General features: G+C 44.8%; 2 protein-coding genes across 3 annotated transcripts in view; one reads left to right on the top strand and one right to left on the bottom strand.

The window, feature by feature from the left end:
• The window catches only part of DIS3 (DIS3 homolog, exosome endoribonuclease and 3'-5' exoribonuclease), a 29,359-nt gene extending 17,169 nt beyond the window's left edge, over positions 1–12,190 (bottom strand). The window contains exons 1-6 of one of the 2 annotated variants that reach the window (XM_004604004.3): positions 11,876–12,190; positions 11,080–11,237; positions 7,705–7,898; positions 6,187–6,260; positions 4,021–4,188; positions 2,147–2,311 (exon numbers count right to left, since the gene is read on the bottom strand). In XM_004604004.3, the coding sequence (XP_004604061.2) occupies positions 2,147–2,311; positions 4,021–4,188; positions 6,187–6,260; positions 7,705–7,898; positions 11,080–11,237; positions 11,876–12,103 (987 nt within the window). In that variant the 5' untranslated portion in view covers positions 12,104–12,190. Of the gene's footprint in view, positions 1–2,146; positions 2,312–4,020; positions 4,189–6,186; positions 6,261–7,704; positions 7,899–11,079; positions 11,238–11,478; positions 11,547–11,875 lie in introns of both variants that reach the window. The other variant, XM_004604005.3, reaches the window with a different exon arrangement.
• A 244-nt stretch (positions 12,191–12,434) lies between these two features.
• The window catches only part of PIBF1 (progesterone immunomodulatory binding factor 1), a 187,499-nt gene continuing 173,251 nt past the window's right edge, over positions 12,435–26,682 (top strand). Inside the window, exons 1-5 of the mRNA XM_004604006.2 lie at positions 12,435–12,973; positions 14,043–14,339; positions 17,557–17,657; positions 20,620–20,818; positions 23,430–23,549. Of these exons, the coding sequence (XP_004604063.1) occupies positions 14,088–14,339; positions 17,557–17,657; positions 20,620–20,818; positions 23,430–23,549 (672 nt within the window). The 5' untranslated portion in view covers positions 12,435–12,973; positions 14,043–14,087. The remainder of the gene's footprint in view (positions 12,974–14,042; positions 14,340–17,556; positions 17,658–20,619; positions 20,819–23,429; positions 23,550–26,682) is intronic.

The raw sequence follows: 26,682 nt of genomic DNA on the forward strand, positions 1-26,682 counted from the left end.
ACAACAAGGTATGGCAATACAACACTGTAGAAGCAGGTAATCGTTTCGGAGAGGGCTCAGAGGGCCAGTGCCCTGCTTTCCACCCAGGGTGAGAGCCCCTGGGTTTCTCAGCATTGTACTCCCCCAAATGAAAAATAAAGCATAAATTGAAAAAAAAAAAAAACAAAGAAACATAGGGGCTGGCATGATAGTACAGCTACTAGAACGGTAACTTGCCTTGCATGAGGCCACCTGGGCACTGGAGCCGGCTAGGAGTGACTCCCGAGTGAAGGGCCAGGAGTCAGCCCTGAGCACCACAGGGTGGCCCCAAAACCAAAATAAACAGAGAGAGGAGAGAGAGGAGGAAGAGAGAGTAGGAAGGGAGGGGGGAAGGGAAAGCGAGGGAGAGGAAGAAGGAGGGGGAGGGGGAGAGACAAAAACTCAACTCTCCAGTTTTTATGAGGACTGTGAGTTGGGTCACTGCCAATGGTACTGGAGGGTGTGTGTGTGTGTGTGTGTGTGTGTGTGTGTGTGTGTGTGTGTGTGTGTGTGTGTGTGTGTGTGTGTGTGTGTGTGTGTGTGTGTGTGTGTGTGTGTGTGTGTGTGTGTGTGTGTGTGTGTGTGTGTCTGTGAGTTGGGTCACTGCCAATGGTACTCAGGGGTGTGTATATGTGTGCTCGAGTGTGCATGCACGGTGGGGGGAGGGGGCATATGTGGTACCAGTCATTCAACTGGAGTCAGCTGCATGCAAGCGAAGGGACTTAACTCCTATATTCTCTCTGTCCCATTCAGTTTTAACATAAAAATTTACTGACACACAGGTCAAAGATTTAAATTTTAGTTTGCAATATTTAGTTGTTTGACATTTGTTAATTCAATGTTACAAAAAAAAAATAAATAAATAAAAAGGGAAAAAAGGAAAAGCAAGGCCGGAGAGCTAGTTCAGGGGGGTTAAGGAGCTCCCCGGTGTGTGTGAGGCCCAGGTCCAGTCCGTGCCCCCCGGGCACTCTTGAGAGTGGCTACTGAGCACAGAGTTAGCAGCAGCCCTCAGCCCCAAGTGTGGCACAAACTCCCGCTCAAAGCAGCTTTCAAACTTCTTCTCTCTTATATAATAAAATTCCAAAGAAAGAATCTTTCTTCTTTGACAAGGGGGCCCCCCAAGTAGTGCTCAGTGCAGCCAGGGACACTCTCAGCAGTCCCGGGGCGCACTGGGCTGGACGGGTCAATGTGAGGATACAGTATGCAGCAGTCCATGCTCCTGAGGTACGGGGGACCCCCCAGGAACACCCCAGCAACATGCAAGCTACAGGGAGGAAGACTGCTGCTTTCTTCCACTGGCCCACGCCCGGCAGTGCTCGGGGTTCACTCTGGGCTCCGCATTCAGGGATTACATCTGGCAGGGCTGGGGGACCGTGTGTGTGGGTTCTGGAGAGAGAGCACAAGGCAGCTGCACGCAAGGAAAGTGCCCGCCTTGCTGTGCCACTGCGCAGGCCGAGGAAGACTATTTCTCAATAGGCACTGGCAGGACCCCAAAGCATTTCACCCAAAAATTCCCCCATAGCCCGGATGCCATAAGAATAATGTTCTAACACTCCTAACAAACACAATTCACGGGGGCAAGAAAAGAACTATTGATGCCGTGTGAACTCTAACGCTTTGGCTTATAATTTTAAAATAGAGATAGATATGGGTCAAACCAGACAGACTTCAGAGCATACAAGACTGAAAGCATTCTCCTATAAATATATCAATAGACAAGGAATTACTAAGCAGGCCTGGACAAAAGCCCCCATGTGTGTATCTATCATGCTGGGAGAATTTTAACCTTTTCATAAAGTCATTTCAGAAAACTTTAAGTCTGCACTGTTTAAATCTCGCTGTAATTCAGACAGATCATACTCCTAAATGTCAGAGTTCAAGTTTCATATTCCACAGCTCTTTCTGTATCCCCATGCTTTTACGTGAGCAAAATAAGCCACTAATTTAGAAGATTGCTGAAAGACTTGGGAGGGGTGGGGACGGATTTGCTATGTGTATGACATGCAGTACACCTCCAGAACTATCATTTTAAGTCAATAGCCTAAAAGCAATTTACTGTTTTTGAAAGCTGGCATATCGAGGATACCCTGCTACACAAAAGAAAAAGAAAACCTGCTTAGTGGCATACAATGCGTTCTCTCTCCTCTTCTTTTTCCACATCATCTTCATTCTGCCCCTCATCCTGCAAGACCACCGAGGATGGTGCTCCCCACTGGTGCCGGGGGAGCAGCTCTACGGCCACAATGTCTTCATGAACGGCCCGGTTTAAATTTTTAAGTCCTTGGATAATTATCTGTATAAAACAGCAAGTGCACATACACATATATTTTTAATCAAATAGAAGTTACCTAGAAAGCAAACTTAGTTACATTCTGAATGTGTATATGTATTTCGACTCCTCCATACCTTTTTTTTTTTTTCCTTTTTGGGTCACACCCAGCGATGCCCAGGGGTTACTCCTGGCTCTGCACTCAGGAATTACTCCTGGCGGTGCTCAGGGGACCATATGGGATGCCGGTAATCGAATCCAGGTCAGCTGCGTACAAGGCAAACGCCCTACCCACTGTGCTATCGCTCCAGCCCCTCTTCCATACATTTTTATTTGGGGGAGGGGGGAGGCATGTGCTGGTGGCAAAGAATGGGGCCATATCTCACACTGCTCAAGGGCCTACCCCTGCTTCTCTGTTCAGGGATCACCCATGTCAGTGCTCGGCATTTGAGGGACCACATGTAGTGTCAGGGATCAAACGGGGAGGCCGAATCCCAGTCAAGAGCCTTACTCTCTGAACGATCTCTCTGCCATCTGTCCCTCATAATTTTTCCCTTTGTAGTACCCCTTTTTATTCCAGCTTCTTTTGGTTTGGGGCCCACACCCAGATAGGCTCCAGGCTTCCTTCTGGCTCTGCACTCAGGGATGACTTGTGGCAGTGCTCGAGGGGACCATATAGGATGCTAGGGGTCACACTCAGGGTTGGCAGCTTGCATGGCAAGCACCCTACCACAGTACTACCCATCTGCTCCCATGCTCTTAATTTCTTAATATCCAGTGAAAAAAAATTGTTAAAAAATACAGAATAGGCTCCTGGTTTCATCGTAACCCTTGCATCAGTACAGAGAGATGCTGACATTTTCTTTCTTTGGAGGTGCCACGGACCTTACACAGGATCTCGTGCATACAAGATTTAAGTGCTCAGTCTCTGAGTTACGCCCCTGATCCTCTATTTTAGGAGTGGGAGGGAGGGTCTCCCAGCAGTGCTCCAAGAGCCTGGGGACTGGGGGGAGAGTCTGGAGATGGGGGGGAGGGAGGAGGGGGGAGGCACTAACAGTGATTACTTATTTCGGCTGTGCAGGCCCCAAAGTTCACTGCTCAAGCTAGGTGTCTCGGAGCTGCTCGGACAGACTAATGTTGGGGACTATAAGAGCACAACTAGTACCCCTGCAGTGCTGAGGGGTGGGACAAGCAGTGCCAGGGATAGAACTTGGGATGTTGTTCATGCCAGGCATGGCGTCCAGCACATGGACTATCATGATGACCCAGGAAATGTTATTAACTTCTTTTTTTGCATTTTGGGTCACACCTGGCGATGCACAGGGGTTACTCCTGGCTCTGCACTCAGGAATCACTCCTGGCAGTGCTTGGGGGACCATATGGGATGCTGGGAATCGAACCCGGGTTGGCTGTGTGCAATGCAAATGCCCTACCCGTTGTGCTAGCACTGCGGCCCCAGTTATTAACTTAAGCCTCAGAGAACTAATATTTAAACGAAGACTCTCCCTCTCAGAAGTGGATATTTAGAGGCTAGGTTGAGGACGACACGTGATGAAGCATACAAAGCAGTAAGAAAAGTGTCTGGCAAGCAGCAAGCACCATCAGAGCAGGTGCCATTCCCTTAGGGGTATGTGAAGCCCCCTGGAGCAACCTAAATAGAATACAGCATTTTGATCTCTGAAAAACAATAATGAACACATTTTGGCATATGAAGTATTTATCTGTACACTTGCCTCTTTATTTTCTTCAGCATCTCCATGGACCCATACTGTAGCTTCTAAGTAATTTTCCCTGCTAGCTCTAAATGTTCCTTGAAAGTAGGTACCCGATTTTATGCCTTGTTGTAACTTGCTTAAGGGAAGATGCTCTGAAAATATTATTCTTCCACTTTCTATTTCATTCTGTGAAAAAAGCAAATAAAAAAATAGCCCAGTTAGCATCCATGTGGTCTTTATGCTCAATATACAAGTATTATCACAACTACTACAACAATTAAAATGGCTGTAATCAAAAACATAGGCAACAACACATATAAGCAAGGATATGGAGAAACTGGAGTCCTTATATATGTCACATGAAAAATGGAAATGGAAACAGATGCTTTTAACAGTTTGCTACTTCCTCAAAAACTTAAAAATAAAATCACCATTCGATCCAGTAAGTCCACATAAAGATTCATGTATATCCATACAAAAGTGTGCATTCCAGTGTACCCCTCTACGTCAGCTATTGGCTGATTTCTCTACTCAACCCTCTTTAATCTTGTCCAGATACATTCTTTCTTTCTTCACCCTCTCCCTTTCATCTTGCTTTTGATACTATGTAGCATTTTAAAGTGCTCTTGCAAAAAAGTAACATCTCCCACCACTCTGCCTCATTCTTTGTATGCAACCTCTCACAAACATCCCTCATTATTCCTCTTTTATGGCAGGGCTAAACCAGGCAGTACTCAGAGACTACTCCCAGCTCTGGGGTCTATCCTGGAAGGACTCGGGACCATTTGGTGCTGGGAACTGAACCTGCGCCTTCTGCATGCCAAGTAGGCACTCAGCATGTCAAGCTCTCCCTTTGGCCCTGTAATTTCGGAAGAGTCTGCCATTAGGAGAGAAGAATACCCAAAATGCAACTACTAACAGCTCCTTACTGCAGCCCATTTTAAAAGAATTTAAACATTACTGACCTATAGAATAAACTCTAGGTCCTCATTACTTGAGTCCTACCCTTCCTATTTAGCACTTGACTTCCTAGTGCCACTACCCCCCATCCCAACAATGAAATTAATACTACAGCTTTCTGCTTGGTCTGCAGCACCTGCCACTTTTTTAATTTGCAGGTAAGAGAATTAAGGCAAATTAATTCTCCTACTCCTACTACTCCTCATCCACAAACGAACCATGGGTTCCTTCTTTACTTGTCCCAAAGAGGACTACCGTGTTCTAGACCCAATCAGGTTACAGGGGCTATGTCAGTGAACAGAACTATTCTGTGAACAAACGTGTCTTTTATGAACGGCCCTTTTGGCAGCGGATAGGCCAGCCCTCCCAGTCTCCCCACCTGCTTGGGGTCCTGGCTGTCCCACCCACTATCTATCTGCTCCGGGAGCCAGCTCAGCGCATCAACGGCCTTGATGCAGACACACAGCAGTGAACCCCGGGAGACAGCAGCAGGACAGAGATCTCTCTGGACCCTGTATGGAGCCAATTCCACCGGGGCACCTCAGATGGAGCAGGAGTGCCCCCTCTGCCCACTCCAGGCGAAACTCCGGTGGCCACCAGCTTCCAGAAGCAAAACCCGGGTACAAGGGTTCAAGGACTAAGAGTCCAGGCCACATGGCGGCAATGGAGACAGGCCGGCCCTTCCCGTTTCCAGCCTTGGGTCTGGCTGTCACGCCCCCGAGATCCGCCTCTAGGTGCATCTCAGTGTATCAATGGTCTTGATCCAGCGACTCCTCTAATAAATCTTAAAACAGATTAGCTCTCTACAGAGATGTCTCTGTAGAGACAATTTCAGAATTCCAGGAGCACAAAAGCAGCTGCTTGACCTCGTGATATTCATAAGCAAAAGAAAATAAATTATCTAGCATCTGCCCTAGGCAGGCTTGAATAATGATGAGAAAATTGAAATAATGGTGGTCGGAAGGTGTAATATGGTAGTGGGATTGGTATTGAAATACTGAATGTAATCAATTAATGTGGATAATCTTATGAAAATAAAATTTTTTTAAAAATGGCCCTTTGATATACTGATTATACTCATTCCTGTTCTTTGTTATCCAATTCATTCCAATTTAGGCCTATCCACCAGGATTCTAGTTTTTAAATTTCGCAAATATATGCCTGATAACCTGAGACTAGTATAATATTTTTGTTTCACAAACACAAATTAAAACTCGTACATACCCCATCTTCAGACAAACAAGCAAGACGGTCTACAAGTTCAGGATTAGCAGTGAGGCTCTTTACATACTCTTCACCTGAAAAGTAAGTTACACTATTCATGATGAAATTCAAGTTTGTTTTTTTTTCTTCTTAGAAATAGAAAGACTTAATCATGGTTGTGAACGATTATTCGTTAGGCTGTTGTGGGTGAGGACTTCATCTACATATATGGGCATATACACACAGGATAGGATCAGTGTATTTAACTGTTAGAGGTCTGACAATTTCAACTGACTAAGAGGAAATTAACAGTCTTGGAGCGCGGTAAGGGGGGGATTGGAGTACTGTGGGCAGGGTACTTCGGGTGCTTTTCTTGTACATGGCCAGTCCAGGTTTGATTCCCAACACCCAATACAGTACCCAAAGCCTCACTAAAAATGATTTCTGACCGCCCAGAGATGAACCAAGAGCCGCGGCACGAGAAGCAGAGCCTCCCGCCTACTGACTGTGATCCTGAGGTCTCCTAACCCATTTTGGCACCAGAGCAGATTCTTGCAGCCATGCATTTTGACTGCGAACTGAACTACAACCTCGTGCAGCCCGGGGAGGGATTTTTTTCCCTCTCCACCCCATTTTTCTGAGCGAAAATGGCGGCAGCGGCAGCAGCCACGCGGTGAGAGCCACCCTCTAAGACCCCTCCACCAGGAGGTAGGACTTTCTTTAGTGACGTAGCCTGTAGGTGATCCTGGGAGGGGAGGTGTTCCCGGCGCGCCTTCCGCCCAGAGATGAACCGAGAGCCGCGGCACGAGAAGCAGAGCCTCCCGCCTACTGACTGTGATCCTGAGGTCTCCTAACCCATTTTGGCACCAGAGCGGATTCTTGCAGCCATCCATTTTGACTGTGAACTGAGCTAAAATATTAGAAACCCAAAACTGCGCGGCCGCTATCGCAGCTGCGCGGACTCAAACTCTTCACTTTTACCAAGGAAGAGAAATTATTAGATGATGCTTATTCAGCAGGTCTGATTGTTGGGGAAAATTTCCAATCAACAATAGTGAGTTCTGTATGGAAATATGAAATGTACTCAATATATAGAGAGAATAATGGGAATATCATCAGCTACTTAGATGGGGGGTGGGGTGGGAGGGTGGTGTATTGGGGTTCTTGGTGGTGGAACGGGTGCACTGGTGAAGGGATGGTGGTTTAATCAGTATTTGACTGTGACTTAAACCTGAAAGCTTTGTATTTTTTTTGTTTTCATGGTGGTTCAATAAAATATTTCTTTAAAAAAAAAAATGATTTCTGAGTTTGGAGCCAGGAATAAGTCTTAAGCAGCACTGGGTGGGGTTCAAAAAAAAGAGAGAAAATAAGTCACCAAGCACCAAAATTTACAATTAAAATTGCTGAGAAAGCAAATAATTTAAAAAAACCACACCATATAGGATGATAACATGAAAACAATCTAGCGAACATGGACTTCATGGTAATTTTTATATGCATTTGCAAACATGAATCAACAGTCTCAGCAGTTACACTTACAGGTGAAGGCTGGTATTCCCTCTTCTACGGCTTTCTCTTTGTTTTTTCTGTCATTCGTTATGAGGACAACTTGCAGCTGGTTCTCTGAGGATAAGCTCTTCAGATGTTCATTGTACCACTTGGCAGCCACTCGAATGGCTCTATCATTCCTGTCGTTTGAATTTTCTCCCTGTTCTTGTTCTATGTAAGTTTCCCTATACAACAGAAAGGAAAAAATGAAAGAAAATCAGGATAAGAACATCTTAGCAAAAAAACATTTAAGAACCACTTAACTTAAAAATCAATGGTACTGGAGCAAAACGTACAGTACCCCTTAAGGCATTTGCCTTGCATGCAGATGACCCGGGTTCCATCTCCAGTACCCTATATGTTCCCCTGAGCACCGCCAGGAGTGATCCCTAAACTCAGAGTCAGAAATAACCCTTGAGGAACACCAAGTAGAGGATGTAGGGAGGACCCATTCGGGTTGGAAGAGGTGAACTGAAAGTAGACTATAGACCGAACATGAAGGCCACTCCATACCTCTATTACAAACTACAACACCCAAACGGAGAGAGAACAAAAGGGAATGCCCTGCCACAGAGGTAGGGTGGGGTGGTGGGGGATGGGGTGGGGTGGTGAGAGGGATACTGGGATCATTGGTGAAGGTGAATGGGCACTGGTGGAGGGATGGGTAAATGATCACTGTATGACTGAGATGCAAACACAAAAGTTCATAAGTTTGTAACTGTACATCACAGTGATTCTCTAATAACAAAATTAAAAAAAAAAAAGGAAAGAAATAACCTTTGAGCACTGCTAGGGTGGCCCAAAAACAAAACAAGAAAGTTATTTATGGAGCTGGAGCAATAGGTAGTAGTGCAGGTAGGTAGTGCAGGTAGGGCATTTGCCTTGCATATGGCCTCCAGCCCAGCATTCCATACAGCACGGCATCCCGTATGATCCTCTGAGCACAGACGAGAGCAATTCCTAAGTGCAGAACCAGGAGTAACCCCTGAGCACTGTGGGGGGCTCCCACCCCCCCAAAACAAAACAAAAATCAGTGGCAAATATGTTTCTCTTACTAGCTATAGAATTATAGTTCAAAAAAGAAAGAAAGAGGATCCTTACATTTTTAATGCAACAATTTCTTGAAGAAAAAGAACATCATGTCATTAATATGGAGTAAAGAAGGCTAAATTTTATTTTACAAAAATTAAAAGTTGAGATTCTTTTTTATAGGAACAGATTACATAAACAGTCTTTTGAATAATATATTATTAAAAATTGGGAGATCTGGGCTGGAAAGATAGTACAGTAGGTAGGGTGTCTGTCTTGCACGTGGCCAACCCGGGTTCAATCCCATATGGTTCACCAAATAGAGGACCAAATAGAGGACCAATCCCATATGGTTCCCCGAGCACCTCCAGGAATAATTCCTTAGTGCAGAGCCAGGAGTAACCCCTGAGCATTGCTAGGTGTAACCCAAAAAGCATAAATAAATAAATAAATAAATATTTTAAAATTGGGAGATCTGATAGATCTCATTGGAATTGTAGACAGATAGTAATTACTAAAGCTGAATCTTTGTTTACTTTGGAGACACACCCAACTCTTATACATCTAATCCTGTGGTTTCAACCAGGTGGTGATTTCTGCATTCATCCCTCCCCACCCAATCCTGTCACCAACATCTAACAATACATAGAAACATTTCTGGTCAATTCAGTGGATGGGAAGAAGGGGGCTACTAGTTTGGCTCGGGGATACATGGAGCCAAAGAAAGCTGAACAATTTCCAGGATATAAAAATGCTCTTTCCACAACAAAGAAGATAAATAGAGAAGCAAAATTGGTTAGGGAAGTTCCTGGCACAGAGTGAATGCTTTTCCATAGGATTCCATTCCCAATATAAAAAAATAAATAAACTGATTAACAAAAGAAACTTTTAGACCCAAAGAACAAACTAGTGGTTACCAGAAAAGGGAGAGATAAGTTCAGTCGAATGTATGGGGAAAGTAGAAACTAAAAACTTTTCTAGCCATATAGATATTCACTGTCACTGTCATCCCATTGCTCATCGATTTGTTCGAGCGGGCACCAGAAACATCTCTCATCGAGAGACTTATTGTTACTGTTTTTGGCATATCTAATACGAACGGATAGCTTGCCAGGCTCTGCTGTGCAGGCTCGATACTCTCGGTAGCTTGCCGGGCTCTCCGAGAAGGGTGGAGGAATCGAACATGGTTGCCCGCGTGTGCTATCGCTCCAGCCCCATATAGATATTAATTTGTAATAATGTCTTGTACAAGTATAAACCTATACGCCACTATATAATATTATAAACTGTCACGATAATATAATCTTAAAGTATCTGATCCAAAATGAGACCAGCACTCATAGATTATTTATGTAACAAAAAATTAGGCCAGAGAGAAGTAGAGGCCACGCTAGTTTGATGGAGCACGTCACAGAGATCCCCTGAAGTCTGCGCGCGCACGTGCGCGCGCGCACGCGAACACACACACACACACACACACACACACACACACACACACACACACACACACACACACACACACAGAGTGACTGCTGAGTAGTCACCAGGAATACCCCCTAAGTATCCCAGAGGTGTGATCCCAACCCCTGACCACAATAGGGATATATCTTCTAAGACTACATCACTCTATCACTGTCATCCCGTTGTTGAATTTGCTCGAGCAAGCACTATCAACGTCTCCAGCCAGGATCTGCAGTGCGGGCAGAATACTCTCGGTAGCTTGCCGGGCTCTCCCCGAGAAGGACAGAGGAATCAAACCCCAGTCAGCCACATGCAAGGCAAACACCCTACCGATGTGCTATCATTCTAGCCCAATACTACATCATGTTCAAATAACAATCTTGAATCTGAAACACAAAAAAGTCCCTTCTATTTATTAACCTTACTTTCCTTATTATGATCATTTAAAAGGAATCATGAGGTATCAGTTTAACTAATAAAAGTCCATGCAGAATAAACTTGCTTCATATTTTTTAAATCCTTTACAAGCATGTTAACCAATGTTGATTGATCACACAAAATGCTATTCCTACCTAAGCAAATTTTATCTTCCAAGACTGTTGTACAACTCAAGCTAAAACCAACATAAATGGAAGAACATTTTAGAGATAAAAGCACCTCTGTTGCCCAGGAGTCAGAAGACTGAGTTACTTTCAGCCAATTAAAGCTCCTACTAACCTCAGTGTCTACTTAACATCATGCACTGAACAAATGAACTAAGAACCACATAATCCTTGGGAGGTCAGAAACAATGTCACACACTACTGCTAAAAAACAAAAAATTAAAATTGGGCTTAGCCACTTGCTTTCTGATAACATAATTTCATATCCCCCCACCTATGGTGCTCATTAGTGAACGTATAGAAATGCTTCTCCTGGTTACTAGTCAAGTCTCGGATTCGTTTATACACCGGTGCGCTGCGATTTCTCACTTCTTGAAGGACAGTCTGAAGCACGATCACATTTCTGATGGCAGGGTCCTCAAGGACATCAATCTTGAAAAAAAGAAAGAAAAAGGTCACTTACAAACCACTTCTGCCCAACATAAAACCCCACCAGCTTCAAAAGCACTAAATATCCATTTAAGCTAAGGAGCTATTCTGCTATAGAACAACACCCTTCGGATCTGTTACACAGCACAGGTAACAGACCCCACAAAACTTGGGTGACAATTTAAGTCCGCCACTAAAGCAATCCATCCATCGGCCCACAGAGTTGTCATTCATAGGCACTTACAAGCTGCCTGGGGGTCGCAGGCTGGAGGCCACAGAAGCCCAGGTCCCCGGCCTCCAGACACTGATTATCTAAGGCAGAAGAGATACCAGGAGTTAGAAAATGAAGACGTCTAAAGTTCCTGTGACTCCAAAAATGCAAAAAATAATAAAATAATTAAAAAAAAAAAAAAAAAGGTCTTGGACAGTAACACAGCCTAGAGGGCAGGAGGCATGGGTGCCCGTAAGGCTGGCCTCTAAGGACGGGATGTTTGAACGTTGCACTGAAACAGCACAAGACGCTCTTGCACAAGACGCTCTTTCTCGGACCTCAGTTTCCCTCTCTGTCACGCCCCCGCCCCAGCCCCCCCAGTCCGAAGAGTGGGCCCGCGTGGCCCGCGGCGCGGCCGTGCCCCACGCACCTGGTGCAGCAGGACGTTGGTGTCGGGCAGCAGGTAGTGTGGGCGCGGACACAGGCTGCTGGCGGGCTCCAGGGGCTGCGGCTCCAGCACGGGCCCCTCGTGCGCCGCGCCGCACGCCGAGCACCCGGACGCCCCGCAGCCGATGTCGTCCCGCAGGTAGTGCTCCCGCACGATCTTCATCACGCCGCCCGCCCGCGTCTTCTTCAAGAAAGTCTTGGACTTGAGCATCTTGCCTCGGCGGGTGCCCGGTCTCAATCCCGCGAAAGAGTTGGATTCAAACGCGGGACCCCGGAGCCCCAGACCCCCTTTCCCACGCTCAAGACTATCAGCCAAAGGCTTTCTCGCGGGAAAAAAAAGATTTCCGTGACTGATGATGATTGGCTGTCGATGGGCTACGCTGATTGGGCGAAAGCGCGACAGGTGGGCGGGGACTGGAGGCATTTCCGGCCCGGGCCGCGGAGTAAGCAAGCCCTCTGGACTCCAACTCCCAGCGGGCCTTGCGTCCCGCGCCTGCGCAGATCCGGGCGGCAGCAGTTCCGGCGGCGTGGCTGTGCGCGCGCAGCCTCTTCCTCCGTCCTTCTCCGGGCGCGGAAATGGTTGTCTAGGTGACGGGTCCTAACGGTTTGGGGACCCTGCGATCCTGGCGAGAGGTGTTGCACCCTCCCCCTCTGTCCCTGAGCTGCTTTCAGGTACCCCCTCAGGTTTGCAAGTGGCTGCTGGTGTGGAGCACTTGCAGCGCTTCCGAGGGAGCACGCGGCTGTCCAGCGCTGTCCCCTCCTGCGCTGGACACGGGCTCCTCCAGCACGGCTGCTGAAGCTCAAGTCTGAGTCTTCTCGCTGCGCTCCTCGGGGGCTTCCCCGCCCTTCACACCCCCCTCCCCCCGCCCCCAGGTCTCCGATCTTTTGTGATCCAGGAAACGTGGCTGGTCCTTTGATTCCACCGCTCCTTGTTGCTTTCCTTCCCAAAGGCGGGAAGCCGCTGCCCTTAGAATTAGTTCTGGGTCCCCCTCCCAACCTTCGATGATGCCATCGTTCCGTAGATAGACGGGTCTTCTGCAGCACCCCCTCCCCCAAAAAAACAAAAACTTCTTTACAACGTGTAAGTATTCGAACCAGGGAGTTGCTGGAATTCTTGGGAGGGGGATGGGTAGGAGGATTCTGTGTGTGAGCACTTGCTTTTTGCTCTGTTGGGTGCTGCTAAGTGGAAATCTGCAACAAGTTTTTGTTTTGTTTGCTTTGTAAACTCACAGTTTAATGTAAAACAAACATAAAAATAAATTCCCCTAGTGCTTCATTGCCCTCTAGAACGTTTTGCCACTCAAAGTTCTCCCCGTAGCTGATCTTTAATGTCACCCACCTTGTTCCTGTTGTTGGGGAGGGAAAGGAAGGGAATCACTGAATCAATCGCACTGTACCAGCTTGGCTCTGCACCCCACCTGTCTACACTCGCTATTATTTTTACATTTGTGCGCTCTTTGCCTCTCCTCCAATCCTATTCCTGCCTGTTTTTCCCCTTTTCACTATTCATCTCCAAATCCTTCAAAATTCCAAGCCCTACCTCCCGTAACCTTTTCCCCAAACCAGCTCAGAGTGGGTATTCTGGAATCTATATTGTTTTTATTAGCAGTGCTGGGTAAGAGCTTTACCCTTTGTCTCCTGTTGCCTCCAGAGAAAATTCCTGGTCCGTCAAAAGAATAAGATCATAGTAGGATTCGTTCAATTCTAATGAATCCCACTAATGTTACTATTTAATTGGATATTTATGGTATTTGCTGATATTACTCTCAATTCTAGGAGAATATTTCCTTTATTGAATATATGTTTCATTTGAGCAGTAATCAATTCTAGTAAGTAATAAATTCTGCCCTAGATTTGGGGTAGTCCAGATTGCCTTATAAATACTGGAGGAGAGGCCGGAGCAGTAGCACAGTGGACAGTCTGGGGTTCTATGCCTGGCACCCCATGTGGTCCCAGACCCTCCAGAAGTGATCCTGGAGTGCAGTACAGTGTAACCCCAGAGCATCACTGGGTATGGCCCCAAACAAACAAAATACTGTGGGGACCTTAGTATCTTTTTAATACATTTTATGCTTTCCATAGAGAATGTTGCATTTAAATTACATAGAGGAACTACGTGGTTTATTTAAATTAATTTTTTTAATCTACAGAGGATTGAGATATAATTGGAGAATAAAACTGACCAATAATAAAAGATGTCTCGAAAAACATCCAAGACATCAAAAAAAGTGAACATCTCAAGCTCTCTGGAATCTGAAGATATTAGTTTAGAAACAACAGTTCCTACAGATGATATTTCATCATCAGAAGAGCCAGATGGTAAAATAAAAATTACCAGGCAATTAATTGAGCGGAAAGAATTACTTCATAACATTCAATTGCTCAAAATAGAGCTATCCCAGAAAAATATGATGATCGACAATTTGAAAGTGGATTATCTTACAAAGGTAAGATTCAGTGGAAATTTCCTTTACATGCTTTATTGTCTCTAAACTTTAGATAAATACATATATGATTACATTCATATAAATTGAGCTATTTATATGAATTCATTTTATATGATTACATTCATATAAATAGCTCAATTTATATGAATGTAATCTATACTTAAAATGATAATTATTTTTAATAGACAAAATGACCTCTAAATTGAGAAAATGACATTTTCTTGTTATAGTTTTTAAGAAACTGTTTTGGCATAGAGGAGGGATACTAGTAATCTGTAACAAATAAACCCATGAACTTTGGGCTGATTTAAAGGTGGTCAGGAATCAGTTGCTTTGAGGTAAGCTTAGTTTTTCAAATTTAGATGTGTGAGGACCATGTGTTTTAATCTAATCAGTATATAGGGTTGTATGTATGTGTGTGTGCGTATATTATTAGTTTTGCTTCATTGAAAACTATGGTGCAACCAGTTTGGTAAAATCTATATAAAATTTTGTAATAATTATTACTGCATAATTATTACATGTGTTGTGGAAAATGCCCTGGAGATTTGGTTTCCTTTAGTTGTTGTCATTGCTTTGTTTTGGGGTCATACCTGTTAGTGCTCAGGGCTTACTCTTGGCTTTTTGCTCAGGGATCACTCTTGGCGAGGGTCAGGGGACCATATGAGGTGTCCAGGAATGAACCAAAGTCAGTTGCATGAGAGGCAAGCGCCATACTCACGTTACCATTGCTCTAGTCCCAGTTTCTTTTTTTTTTTTCTTCTTCTAATCTATTTGCTTATTACTGTGTTTATCTTTCTATCTGGTAGTTGGTATTTACCGTATCATAATGTTGACTATTGGGTCAGAGAGATAGTACAGCAAGTAGTGAGCTTGCCCTGTATGTAGCTGACCTGGGTTCAGTCCCCAGCATCCCATATGGTCCCCTGAGCACCACCAGGAGTAAGTCCTGAGTGCAGAGCCAGGAATAACCTCTCAGTATCACAGGGTGTGGCTCCTCATCCCCTGCAAAAGTAAAAATACTGTTGATTGTCAATTCAGTTTCCTAGTCTTTACCATGCCACAGTCATGCTCAAGGCCACTCTCCACACGTTCGGATGAGCCTCACGCAGGAAGGCACTAGCATAGGAACCCAGGTGTGCGGGACCCGTGGCTGAGATCTCCAAGCCTGCTCGAATTGGGACTGAGCCTTCTCCATCTAGAACCCCCATTTTCCAGAAGCTTGGCAGCCACACTCACAAACTGCCCCCGGCGCCGTGTAATTCCACCAACAGCCAACATCCAGAGACTATAAAACCAAGCTCCCAGAAGTGGCTGCATGACATCTAATAGCCTTGTTCTTCTTGGAGAACCTGACAAGCTACCAAGAGTCTGTTGCCCACACGGGAGAGCCTTGCAAGCTCCCCATGGCATATTCATATCTCAAATACAGTAAAAGATGTAAACATACCTCTTGGAGAGCCCAGCAAGCTACCGAGAGTATCCTGCCTGCATGGCAGAACCTAGCAAGCTACCTGTGGTGTATTCGATATGCCAAAAACTAATGGTAGGTCTCATTCCCTTGACCCTGAAAGAGCCTCCAATCTTTGGGAAAGATGAGTAAGGAAATGCTGCTAAAATACCAGAGCTGAGTGTAATAGAGACATTACTGGTGCCCACTCAAGTAAATCAACGAGCACTGGGATGACAGTAATACAGTCTTTACCAAATGATATTTGCCAAATAGGAAAGGATGACTTGGTTGCTGTTGTTCTGCCTTATGTGATTATTTATCTTACACCAAAATATTTAACTTGAAAAAGACCTGGTGAGGTTGTCACTAGTTATAAAAGGCATACCGTGATTTCAGAAAGGCAGGGGAACTTGCCGAGACAGTCTTTTCTTTTGCAACAGCAAACTTTCCACTATTGCTGTTGGTCTTACCTCTTTCTCTCTCCTTCATTTCTGTTTTCAGTGAGTGTTGGTTGTATGGTGGTAAGAATATCTGCCTTCCAATTCCAGTATGTGAGATAGAGTAAGTTGGTCTTCTATTTGGTCTTCTACTCAGGCCTGTAGATACTTACCTACCTCATTGTCTTGCCACCGGATAAATAGTTGAACCATACTTGGAAAATAAAGTGTCTTATATCCCAAGATCTTCGTGAAGTAAAGACATAAATTAAGTTTATTTTTAAAATATTTAGCAATAGGTAACATTTATGTTGTGCTTTTTCTGTGCAAGACACTGCTCTTTGAGGCTTTTGATTTGCGTTTGGGGACCACATAAGCTTTGCTCAGGGCTTACTTCTATCTGACCCGGTACTCGGGGGTCACTCGTGTTGAGGCTCTGCAGACAGTATAGGGGACCCTCAGTTCCATTGTCAAGTCTGAAGGCTTGTTTTCGTTGGGCACTTGTCCATTCCTTTTGCTTTGTTATAGTAAGTGTCACATATATGTGAAATGATTCAACATTCTTCCTTCTTCCCCTGATTTATTTCACCGGACATTACACTCTCTAGTTCTATCTATGTTGTAGCAAAAGGCACACTTGTCCCCTTCCTTGTAGCTCAGTAGTATTCCGTTGTGCATACATATCACAATTTAGTTTGGCGTTTAGGGCCGTGCCCGGCAGTGCTCAGGAGTGTTCCTAGTTGGCCTAGCAGACCGTGTGGTCCCAGGACTTGAACCCCAGGACTTTGGAATGTAAAGCATGTGCTCCGGTCCTATGTGCTATCCCTCAGCCCCTATTTTTTAAAAAGAGAAGAGTCTTTATTAACTCCTCTTTTGTTGGGTACTTGGGTTATTTCCGGATCTTGGTTTATTGTAAATGACACTGCCGTGATCATGAGAAAACATGTGCCTTTTCAGATCGGTGTTTTGTGTTCTTGTGAGAGAAACCGTGGAGTGGAATTGCTGCCTCATATGGTGGTTTTCATCTTTGGGAGACGTTTCCATAGCTTTTTCCAGAGAGAGACTAAACCAGCTTACAGTTCTGCCAACAGAGAAGAGTAGTTTTTTTCACTACATCTGCAACACAAGTTGTTTCTGGTCTCTCTCAGACAGGCCATTCTCACTGGGATAAGCCTTTACCGCGTTGCCATTTAGATTTGTATTTCGCTCATTCTCATGGTAGTCAGTAATACTGAACACTTTTTCATATTCCTTACAGATGTTCTCATTTAATGATACATTTGAAAATTGATCATATGAAAAATTGTTTTTTTTTCTTTTTACTAAGATTGAAGAATTGGAGGAGAAACTGAATGATGCACTTCATCAGAAGCAGGTCCTGACACTGAGATTAGACAACCAGTTGACTTTTCAACAGAAGGATGCGAGGTAAACATTTTTATAGATCAGTTATACTTTTTGGGTAGTTGGAAAGTAATTTCATTATCCTTTCATGCTTGTGTTTGTAAATTAGATTCTAGGAAAGTTTGGAAATGATTTTAAAAGAAAAGCGCCTGCCATAGAGACAGGCTGTGGGGTGGGGGGTGATGGGAGGGAACCTGGGGACACTGGTGCTGGGGAATGTACACTGATGGAGGGATGGGTGTGGGAACACTGTATAGCTGAAACCAAATTATGAACAGTTTTGTAAGGGTCTCCCTCACAGTGATTCAGTTTTTAAAAATCAAAAATAAATAAAGAGAAAAACAAACCAAAAAGTTCTGTCTGGATATTCTTAGGGGATCACCTATGGTGCGAGGGATTGAACTCGGGTCAGCGTTGTTCAAGGCAAGTGCCCTTCCCTCTGTACTATTGTTCCAGCCTGCCCTTTGTTCTTTTGTAGAATTTTAATTAATTGTATGATTTAATCAGAAATTACATAAACAAATGTAATTACATGAAAGTGGGTCATTTTTATAAAAGCTACAATGATTTTCTTGAAAAAGAGTGAAAGTAATGAAAATAAAGATCCAATTAAGTGTAAGCAGAATGGATGAAGAGATTAGAGGTAAAAATCAAGTCTTTAAAGAGTATCCTCTCAGATTTCATCCCCTGTGTTTTGTAAAGACTGCCCCTGTGGGTATACGTAACTTGAAAATCATGAGTAGTGAATTACACAAAAATAGAACAAGTTTCCATGTCTTAAAAAAATCTGGGCCCTGTGTAAATAATTTGACAAGTGAATATTTATATATCTTAATTAAAAGTAAATGTGCTAAGTAATTGTCTTTTTCCCTTATGAGATTTCAGTGTCTAACATTTTTAAAAATGATCTAGCCCCTGGGGCTGGAGCAATAGTACAGTGGTAGGGTGTTTGCCTCGCAAGCTGACTTGAATTTGATCCCTGGCATCCCATATGGTGCCCTGAACCCAGTAGGAGTAACCCCTAAGCATCATCGCTGGGTGTGGTTCAAAGAGAAAAAAAAATATCTGGTCCAGGGGTCTCAACCTTGAGTATGCGTAAGAGCCACTTGGAAAACTTGTTTAAAGAAATGGTTGGGTCCAGCCTCATTCTGATTTGAGTTGAATCCTGAGAATTTATGTTTAGTGGGTTCCCAGGTGATGTCGCTGCTCATGCTGGCTCATGGATGTGCATTTACTGCATTGGAGAAGTCAGTGGCTCTTTGAATTCTTTTGGCATTTATGCAATTGAATGGTTAGGTGTTTTCATGGCTATTCAAAAGTAGGTTAGACCAGATGGTTAGGTAGCTATTGAATAAACCTCTCGATAACTGATAGTGGTAAAGAGTGGCCAGATGTCTTTTAAAGGTAGAACTAATAGGATGTCCAAATGTATTATATGTGGGGTTCATGAGAAAGAGGAGTCAAGGATTGTGCCAACATTTTTGTATTGAATTTAAAGCATGAGGTTGTCAGCTAGGATGAGAAACCACTGTGGAGTAGATTTGTTGTGAAGAGGTTAGTTTGAGACAGAACAGTCTTGTCAGAAATCCACATGGAAATATATGTCACGTCTGTGATACATCTATAAATGTGCTGCCTTTAGGACATAGACAGTGTTGAAGTCATAAAACTGAATGGATTTCCCAAAGGAGAAAATTGCAGGCAGAGAAAAGGATCAATTGTTCCGGTATAGCATTGACCAACTTGATCACCAGCAAAATGTTTCTCATTGGCGATCTTGGTGTTTCAGTCAGAGAGTGAAAACCTGACTAGAATGGGTTTTAGAAGAGAGACCTCCCAGACAGCGAATACAGGCAACTTCCAAGAAGTTTTGCTCTAGGGGAGAATAAACAATGGACATTGAAATACAGTGAATTCTTTGGGGTTTTTGTGATTCCGAAGCAGTATTCTGGAGGCCCTGGGTCTACTTCTGGTTACTTTGGCCCAGGGGTGCTGTCCTGAAGGTGCAATGCTTAGGCCCCGCAGTGATCAGGAAGCCACGAAATGCAGGGATTGAACTAGAATGGCACTCCAGTGATATTTTGAATTACCCCCCAGCCCCTGCTCGTTTGTGTTAGATGAGAGATAGCCTGTTTATATGTTGAAGTGACCATAGAACGGAGGGGGCGCAAGTCAGATCATTCCTTCCTGTTTGGAGTCTTTGGGTAGGGCCCGAAAGACAGCCCTGAGGTTAAGGCACTTGCTTGCCTGCGACTAGGCCTGGTCTCATCCCTGGCATCGGCTGCAGTTCCAGAAGGTCACTCCTGCACACAGAGCCAGGAACAGCCCCTGACTATAGTGCCCCTCTCAATACACACACACACACACACACCCCCCTCTTCCTCACCCCTGTCCCCCCCCAAAAAAAAAAACTTTGGGTAGGTACTTAATGATACTAATGTTCACTACATGGATTTTGGCCATTTTTCTTTTTCTTTCTATTTTTTTTTTAGGCTGTTTAGGGTTTGTTGTGTGGGAGCCGCCCCCAAGCAGGACTCAGGGAGGGTCCCCCCCCCCCCCGGGAAGCCTGAACTCTGCCTCTTGAGCTCCGTCCTCCAATAAAACCCCTGGTTTTCTTTCTTTGTAAAAATGGTTTTTTCTGGGAACGGTGATGATGTGTTGATTACTGCTTTCTTTAACTCACCGGTGAATGAAAACCTTATTACAGTTTGATGTTGCTATCTTGAGGTATGCATATGTGGAAGTATCTAAGTAAAAATAATTAAAACCACTTTTAGTAAGTCAAGTCCAAAACACATATGTAAGACTTAAATTTTAAACAGAGAAATGTGTGATTTTTATCATTTGAATTTTTTAAGCCATTTTGAATCTTTTCCTGATACTCTGTGTGAATCTCATACTTTGCAGTACTATTAAAAGGTAACTGAAAAAATGAAATTTCAAAGATTTTTTTTTAAAACCTGCCATAAATTCTTGCCTTATATAGGAAATATCAAGAACTAATGAAACAAGAAATGGAAACGATTTTATTGAGGCAGAAACAATTAGAAGAGACAAATCATCAGCTAAGAGAGAAAGCTGGAGATATTCGTCGAAACCTACGTGAATTTGAGTTGACAGAAGAACAATATATAAAACTAAAAAGCTTTTCTGAAGATCTCCTCTCTATTCCTGAATATGTATCTGTAAGTGTCTTATCTCAGTTTGTTTTTTTTTCAGATGCATATGTTTTGGGGGGCAGAGAGAGAGTTCCGTGGGCAAGGTGCTTGTCTTACAAGTGACTAACCGGGTTCTGTCCCTGGCCACCCATTGTTCCTCTGACTCCACCAGTAGTGATAGCAGCCCTGATGACAGGCTGCCAGGTGTGGCCCCAAAAAGAACAAAGCAAAAATCATGTATTTTCAGGCATGTATTTTCAGGCTGAAATTTGATATTTACGTAGTGACATAATTTTTAACGACCTAATTAATAACTTGCTGTGTGACCTTAATTTGAAGTTAGCACACAGGGCTCACTTCACCAGATCTGAGTGGTCTTGGCTATGGAGCATATCTTATAAACTGTGCTTTGTAACATTCTCAAAGTGGAAAATTATAAGCGACAGATGAACGGTTGCCTGATATTAGAAAGGAGAGTTTGGTGTGATTATAAAGGGGTAAGATGAGGAAGATCTTTGTGGCTGTGGTTGAGGATCTTGATTGCAGTGTTAGTTACACAAATCTGCACAGAGGGTTGATCTTTAACAGTGGTCTCAGATTTTTTGTTATTCTTATCAGCATCCCTTTACACTCTTAAAAATTACAGAGGGACTCCAAAGAGCTTTTGTTTTGATGAAGTATTTCTAATAACATTTGCCTTATTGGAAATTAAATGAGACATTTTGAACAAAATTGAACATTTTGAAATGAGACATTGTGTACATAGTACACAATCCATTAGACTTCGGGTGAACAAATGAGGCATATAGCCATTGGCAAAGTCACTGAATAGGCATAAAAGGATGCGAACAAACAGGCAAAAAATTTTAGTATTGCTCAGAAAATAGTTCTGATCTTAAAAATTCCCTGAGAAGCTTTAGAGAGGCAGGCAAGGATAAGGGTTCCTGATACCATACATTGAGAACTGCAGGCTTGTGTATCTGAACGTCATTTCACCCTGAGATTTGAATTTTTTTTTTATTGTGAAATGATTAGAAATGATTAGTAAAGGATTAGTAATATCCTATTATGACCAGGTAAGAATTGACTCTTAATAAGTATTTAAACTCCTCAATTCTCATTTGAATAAGTTCTTGTAGATAATTAAAAAAAAAAAGAAAGAAAGAAAAAGATGTTGCCTTTTTGTCTGCGTCTTACTTAAATGTTTCAGATGTATTTTTTTCCTGCTTACAGTGAACTATCCAGAACATATTTCAAGTGCTGTCTTTATCAACAGTAGTTATCAAATTTATTGTTAGGGGCAGTTCTATATGTTTTTGTTTTCCAGTATAATTTTCCTTGCTGTATCTTTTGTTTTCAGGAGGTATTATTCAAACTAGTTAATGATACACAGATTCATTGTCGTGCAGACCGGCCTGAGGACTTGCCTGTTCCCAGACATGGTCCTCTTGCGATACTAAGACACTGAGAAGTCTCAGGTCATAGACCTGGATAATAAGTGGCCCCTAATTACTCTCTCTTACCATGTCGGTGGCTTTTTTTTTTCAAGTTTAGTTATTGTTTGTTTTTAATTTATTATATCTAAGGGAAAGTATTTACAATGGAGTTGACATTTGTGGTCTGGGTGTCCACACTTACCTGACTCCCACCTTTTTGTTGTATGGGAGCTGGTCAGGTGGAACATTTTACCGTCTTTGGGCAGGCAGACTCCCCTAAGAGAACTATTAATGGAGAGAGAAGTTTGAACAGAGTTGTAAGAGACATGATAATTACTTCCCCCAACTTCCCCCATAACCTAGGACATAGTCTTATCGCATAATTTGGCATTGGAGGTAGAGTCATTTGCACACGAAACAAAACTTCCTGCTGTGAACTCCAGGCTTAGATCTTAGTGGAAAAATCCGGACAATAAATCGTGTGGAATGTTTGCCCTCAAGGCTGTGGAGGTAAAAGCAGATGTAAGGAAGAGGGACGACCATCCGATGTGGGCTGCTCTCTTAAACTAGGGTAGGGGACCAGGATGATATTGAGCATTCGCTTATTTGTGTGTGTGTTTGTTTCTTCGGGGGCCACACCCAGCCATGCTCAGGACTCACTCCTAGCTCTGCTCTCAGGGATCACTCCTGGCGGGCACCATATGGAATGCTGGGGGATCAGGCCCTGGTCGGCTACGTGCAATGACTGTGCCCAATCTCTGGCCCTCCGAGAGGATGATGCTTAGGTGTCAGGTGTGAAGAGAGGGAGAGCATGAATCACGCATTATGTGTTGGGAGAGTTTTTCATCAGAAGCCAACAGGAACACAGTTCTTGGACACAGGATGTCTTTGGTAAATAACAGGGAGAGGGTTTAGAAAGGGCAGAAGTAGTAGAAAAAGTCTAAGTAGTAAATGGACGACGACTGGTAGAAGAAAGACTTCCAGGCACGGGGAGAGAGAGATGATCTGCCTTAAAGGACCTTCATGGGACTTTAAGGTTTCAGTTAATGACGTTTGGTTTTATACAAATAAAACTGAATCTCTTTAAGTTTCCCTTTTATTACCTTAATATTTTTTCTTTTGTTTCTTATAAGACAATTACAGATGATCACATTTTAACTATAATTTGGATTTCAAGGGTGCTTCTTGACTTTGTTTTAAAGCTCCGGTTTTATGAACTTGTGAATCCATTAAGAAAGGAAGTCTCCGAACTACAGATGAAAAAGAATGAACTCTCAGAAGAATTAAGTGAAAACAAGGAGCAGCTGAAACGCCTCACAGAGGTTTGTATGAAATTTGATCATGATGTGAAGTGGCATCAGGAGTTTTTGCTAAGGAACTCGAGACTTGTTCAAGGTACAGAATATAAAAGTAAAATCATTGCAGAAAAAATAGAGTGAGGAAATGATGACCCCTGCATCTCCATTAGCAGTTGGCAGATTAAGCCAGATTATCCTAAAGATGCCTAGAGCGATAGCACAGTGGGTAGGGTGTTTGCCTTGCACACAGCTGACCCGGGTTCAATTCCTCCATCCCTCTCAGAGAGCCCAGCAAGCTTCTGAGAGTATCCCACCCACACGGCAGAGCCTGACAAGCTAACTGTGGCGTATTCGATATGCCAAAACAGTAACGGGTCTCACAATGGAGATGTTACTGGTGCCCACTCGAGCAAATCGATGAGCAACGGGATGACAGTGCTACAGTGATCCTAAAGCTTCGTCCCTGAGGGGGCCAGAATGACAGTAGAGCAGGGAGGGCATTTACCTTGCACGTGGCTGACCCGGGTTTGATTCCACCAGCCCACACGGTCTCTTGAACAGCCAGGAGTGATTCCTGAGTGCAGAATGTAGGGGTGTCAGGGGAACAGTGCAATGGCCTCAGTCATGGTTCCAGGTGTAAACCCACAGCATCCCACGTGTACCAAGCACCGTCCCGGCAGCTCTGCCGTCTGTGCTCCCCAGTGCTGCCAGGGAATTCCACCCACGCCACAGCCGGGTGTGTGTGAGCACTATGGAAAAAGGGGTGCAGCGCCCAGTGAGGACCAAACTAAGCTGGGGGAGCGCCAGGTCTCAGAAGCGTGACCCCAGTGAGCAGAACCAGATGAGCTCAATCCTCAGGGAGCACCTGGTGCGCGCCAGCACCACAACTTGGTTCGCAACCCCAGTGATCACCCCCACTGACGTGTGTGTGCCCCAAACCTCCATCAGTCACAAGGAAGGGAAGGAGGGAGGGGGAATAAAAAAAAATCAATGAAAGTTGCACTATAGCACAGTCGTCCTGTTGCTCATTGATTTGCTCGAGCGGGCACCAGTAACGTTCCATTGTGAGACTTGTTACTGTTTTTGGCATATCAAATACGCCACAGGTAGCTTGCCAGGCTTTGCCATGGGGATGGGATGTTCTCAGTAGCTTGCTGGGCTCTCCGAGAGGGACAGAGGAATTGAACCCAGGTCGGCCGTGTGCAAGGCAAACGCCCAAACTGCTGTGGTATCGCTCCACTCCAGTGAAAGTTGTAAACACAAAAATTTCAAGAAGAGCCATTCATTTTCCTCATGAGTAGGATGGAGAGACAGGAACGAAAGACTGACCGAAAGGGGGTTTAATTCCCGGTATTTGGGCGGAGCAGTCTGGAGGGCTGGGTTTGTGTCTCTTGAAATCAGGGAAGTCGGGAAGGCTGAGCCTCAGACAGCAGCGGGAGGGGACGGTCACTGCAGCAGCAGGAGGAGGTGTGAGCAGGTGGCCTCAGAGGCAGGCGGGTCCCCCCTCCAGCTCGGGGACTCCTGTGCAGGTGTCAGAGGACGGGGCTGCAGCTTCCCTTCTCACGCCTCTTGCAGCTCCCTCCAGCTCAGAAACGCCTTCATCCCAGGGCGCTAAACACGGCATCGCCAGCAGCATCTGTGCTCTCGCCCAGGGCCTCCCCGCTGTTCCCCAACCTTGGCCCCTCTGACCTGTTCCCTCCCGGTGGCTCCCCATCCAATGGGGTTGTGTTGGCTGCCGCCTCCTCATGTGCCATGTCCCCCCGGCCCCACCCTTTATGGGATTTTCACATGTGGGCCCCTGGCTGGAAGACACTGCCCCGGGGTCATCCATCTCCGGCAGCTGTGGGAGAGGCAGGCGGAGGGCCCAGAGAGAACTTGGGCTCTCGGCATGAGGCCTTTCAGCACGGTGAGATATCTTTCTAGAGATACTCTTTTTCTTTTCTTTTCTTTTTGGCTTTTTTGGGTCATACCCGGCGATGCTCAGGGGACACTCCTGGCTCTACACTCAGAAATTACCCCTGGCGGTGCTCAGGGGACCATATGGGATGCTGGGACTCAAACCCAGTCGGCCGCGTGCAAAGCAAACGCCCTACCCGCTGTGCTATCGCTCCAGCCCCTCTAGAGATACTCTTAGATTCAGATCTCAGAAGTGACGCTTTTGGGAGTGGAGGCCTCAGCATCCAGAAACTGTTTAAATGGGAGGATGAAGTCACCAGAGCAGAGTGAGTGTAGAGAAGAGAACCAGGGCAGAACAGATGGGGGGGAGTTACCAGTGATCCAAGGGCACCAAGAGAACCTCCTGTCTTTAAAACAAGGGGGAAAGGGTTTGTCATGGGGGAAAGTGATCCAGCATTTGTTTCCAACGCTGCCCCTAGGTGTCTAATCAGAAAGAGGGGAAGTTGACTTTGAGTTGACCAGGGTCATCGAGAACCTGTTCAGGGAGACAGAAGAGGAGAGTCCGGGGGAATGGTTCTCGTAGAGAGACGGGGTCAGAGTGGGGGTGCATGCCTGGGGAGAAAGGAAGGCGAGAGGGAAGAGTGACAGCTCTTCCTACGGAACTCTGCTGAGTAAGAGAAGTCTCAGGGTAGAAGACCAGAGACGTGGAAGGTGGGAGGGCTTGGTTTTGACTGGAGACGTCACAGCTAATGTCCGGAGAAATCTCATGATGGTGGCAGCAGGAGAGGGACATTCCTCTTGTCTGCCACAGCGTGGACTGTGCTGTCGGCGGCCCAGCGCTGTTTGTGTTCCAGGGGACGAGATGAAGGGAAGCACCTGTGTTTGCGGAGTAGGTGGGAATACATGCATCTTTTGTTCTGACATTGCGGGGGAGGACTAGAACTCAGAGGCATTTGTGATTTGAATTGCTTCTGACAAACTCCCTTCCCTCCCTCCCTCCCATATTTCTTTTGCTTTGAGGGCCACGCTTGTCTGTGCTCAGAGTTTACTCCTGCTTCTGTGCTCAGGGGTCTTTCCTGACGGGGCTCAGGGGACCGTGTGGAGTATTAGGGATTGAACCCGGATCAGTCACATGCAAGGCAAGATTACCCCACGCACTGTACTATCTCTTCAGCCCTTGAAAATCTCTTGATGAGTTTTAAAGAATTCATCTCTCACATGATGACTTAAATAACATTCATTATTTTGTTACCGTAATGAA

The sequence above is a fragment of the Sorex araneus genome, chromosome 1 (genome assembly GCF_027595985.1).
Source record: "Sorex araneus isolate mSorAra2 chromosome 1, mSorAra2.pri, whole genome shotgun sequence".
Taxonomy (NCBI): Eukaryota; Metazoa; Chordata; class Mammalia; order Eulipotyphla; family Soricidae; genus Sorex; species Sorex araneus.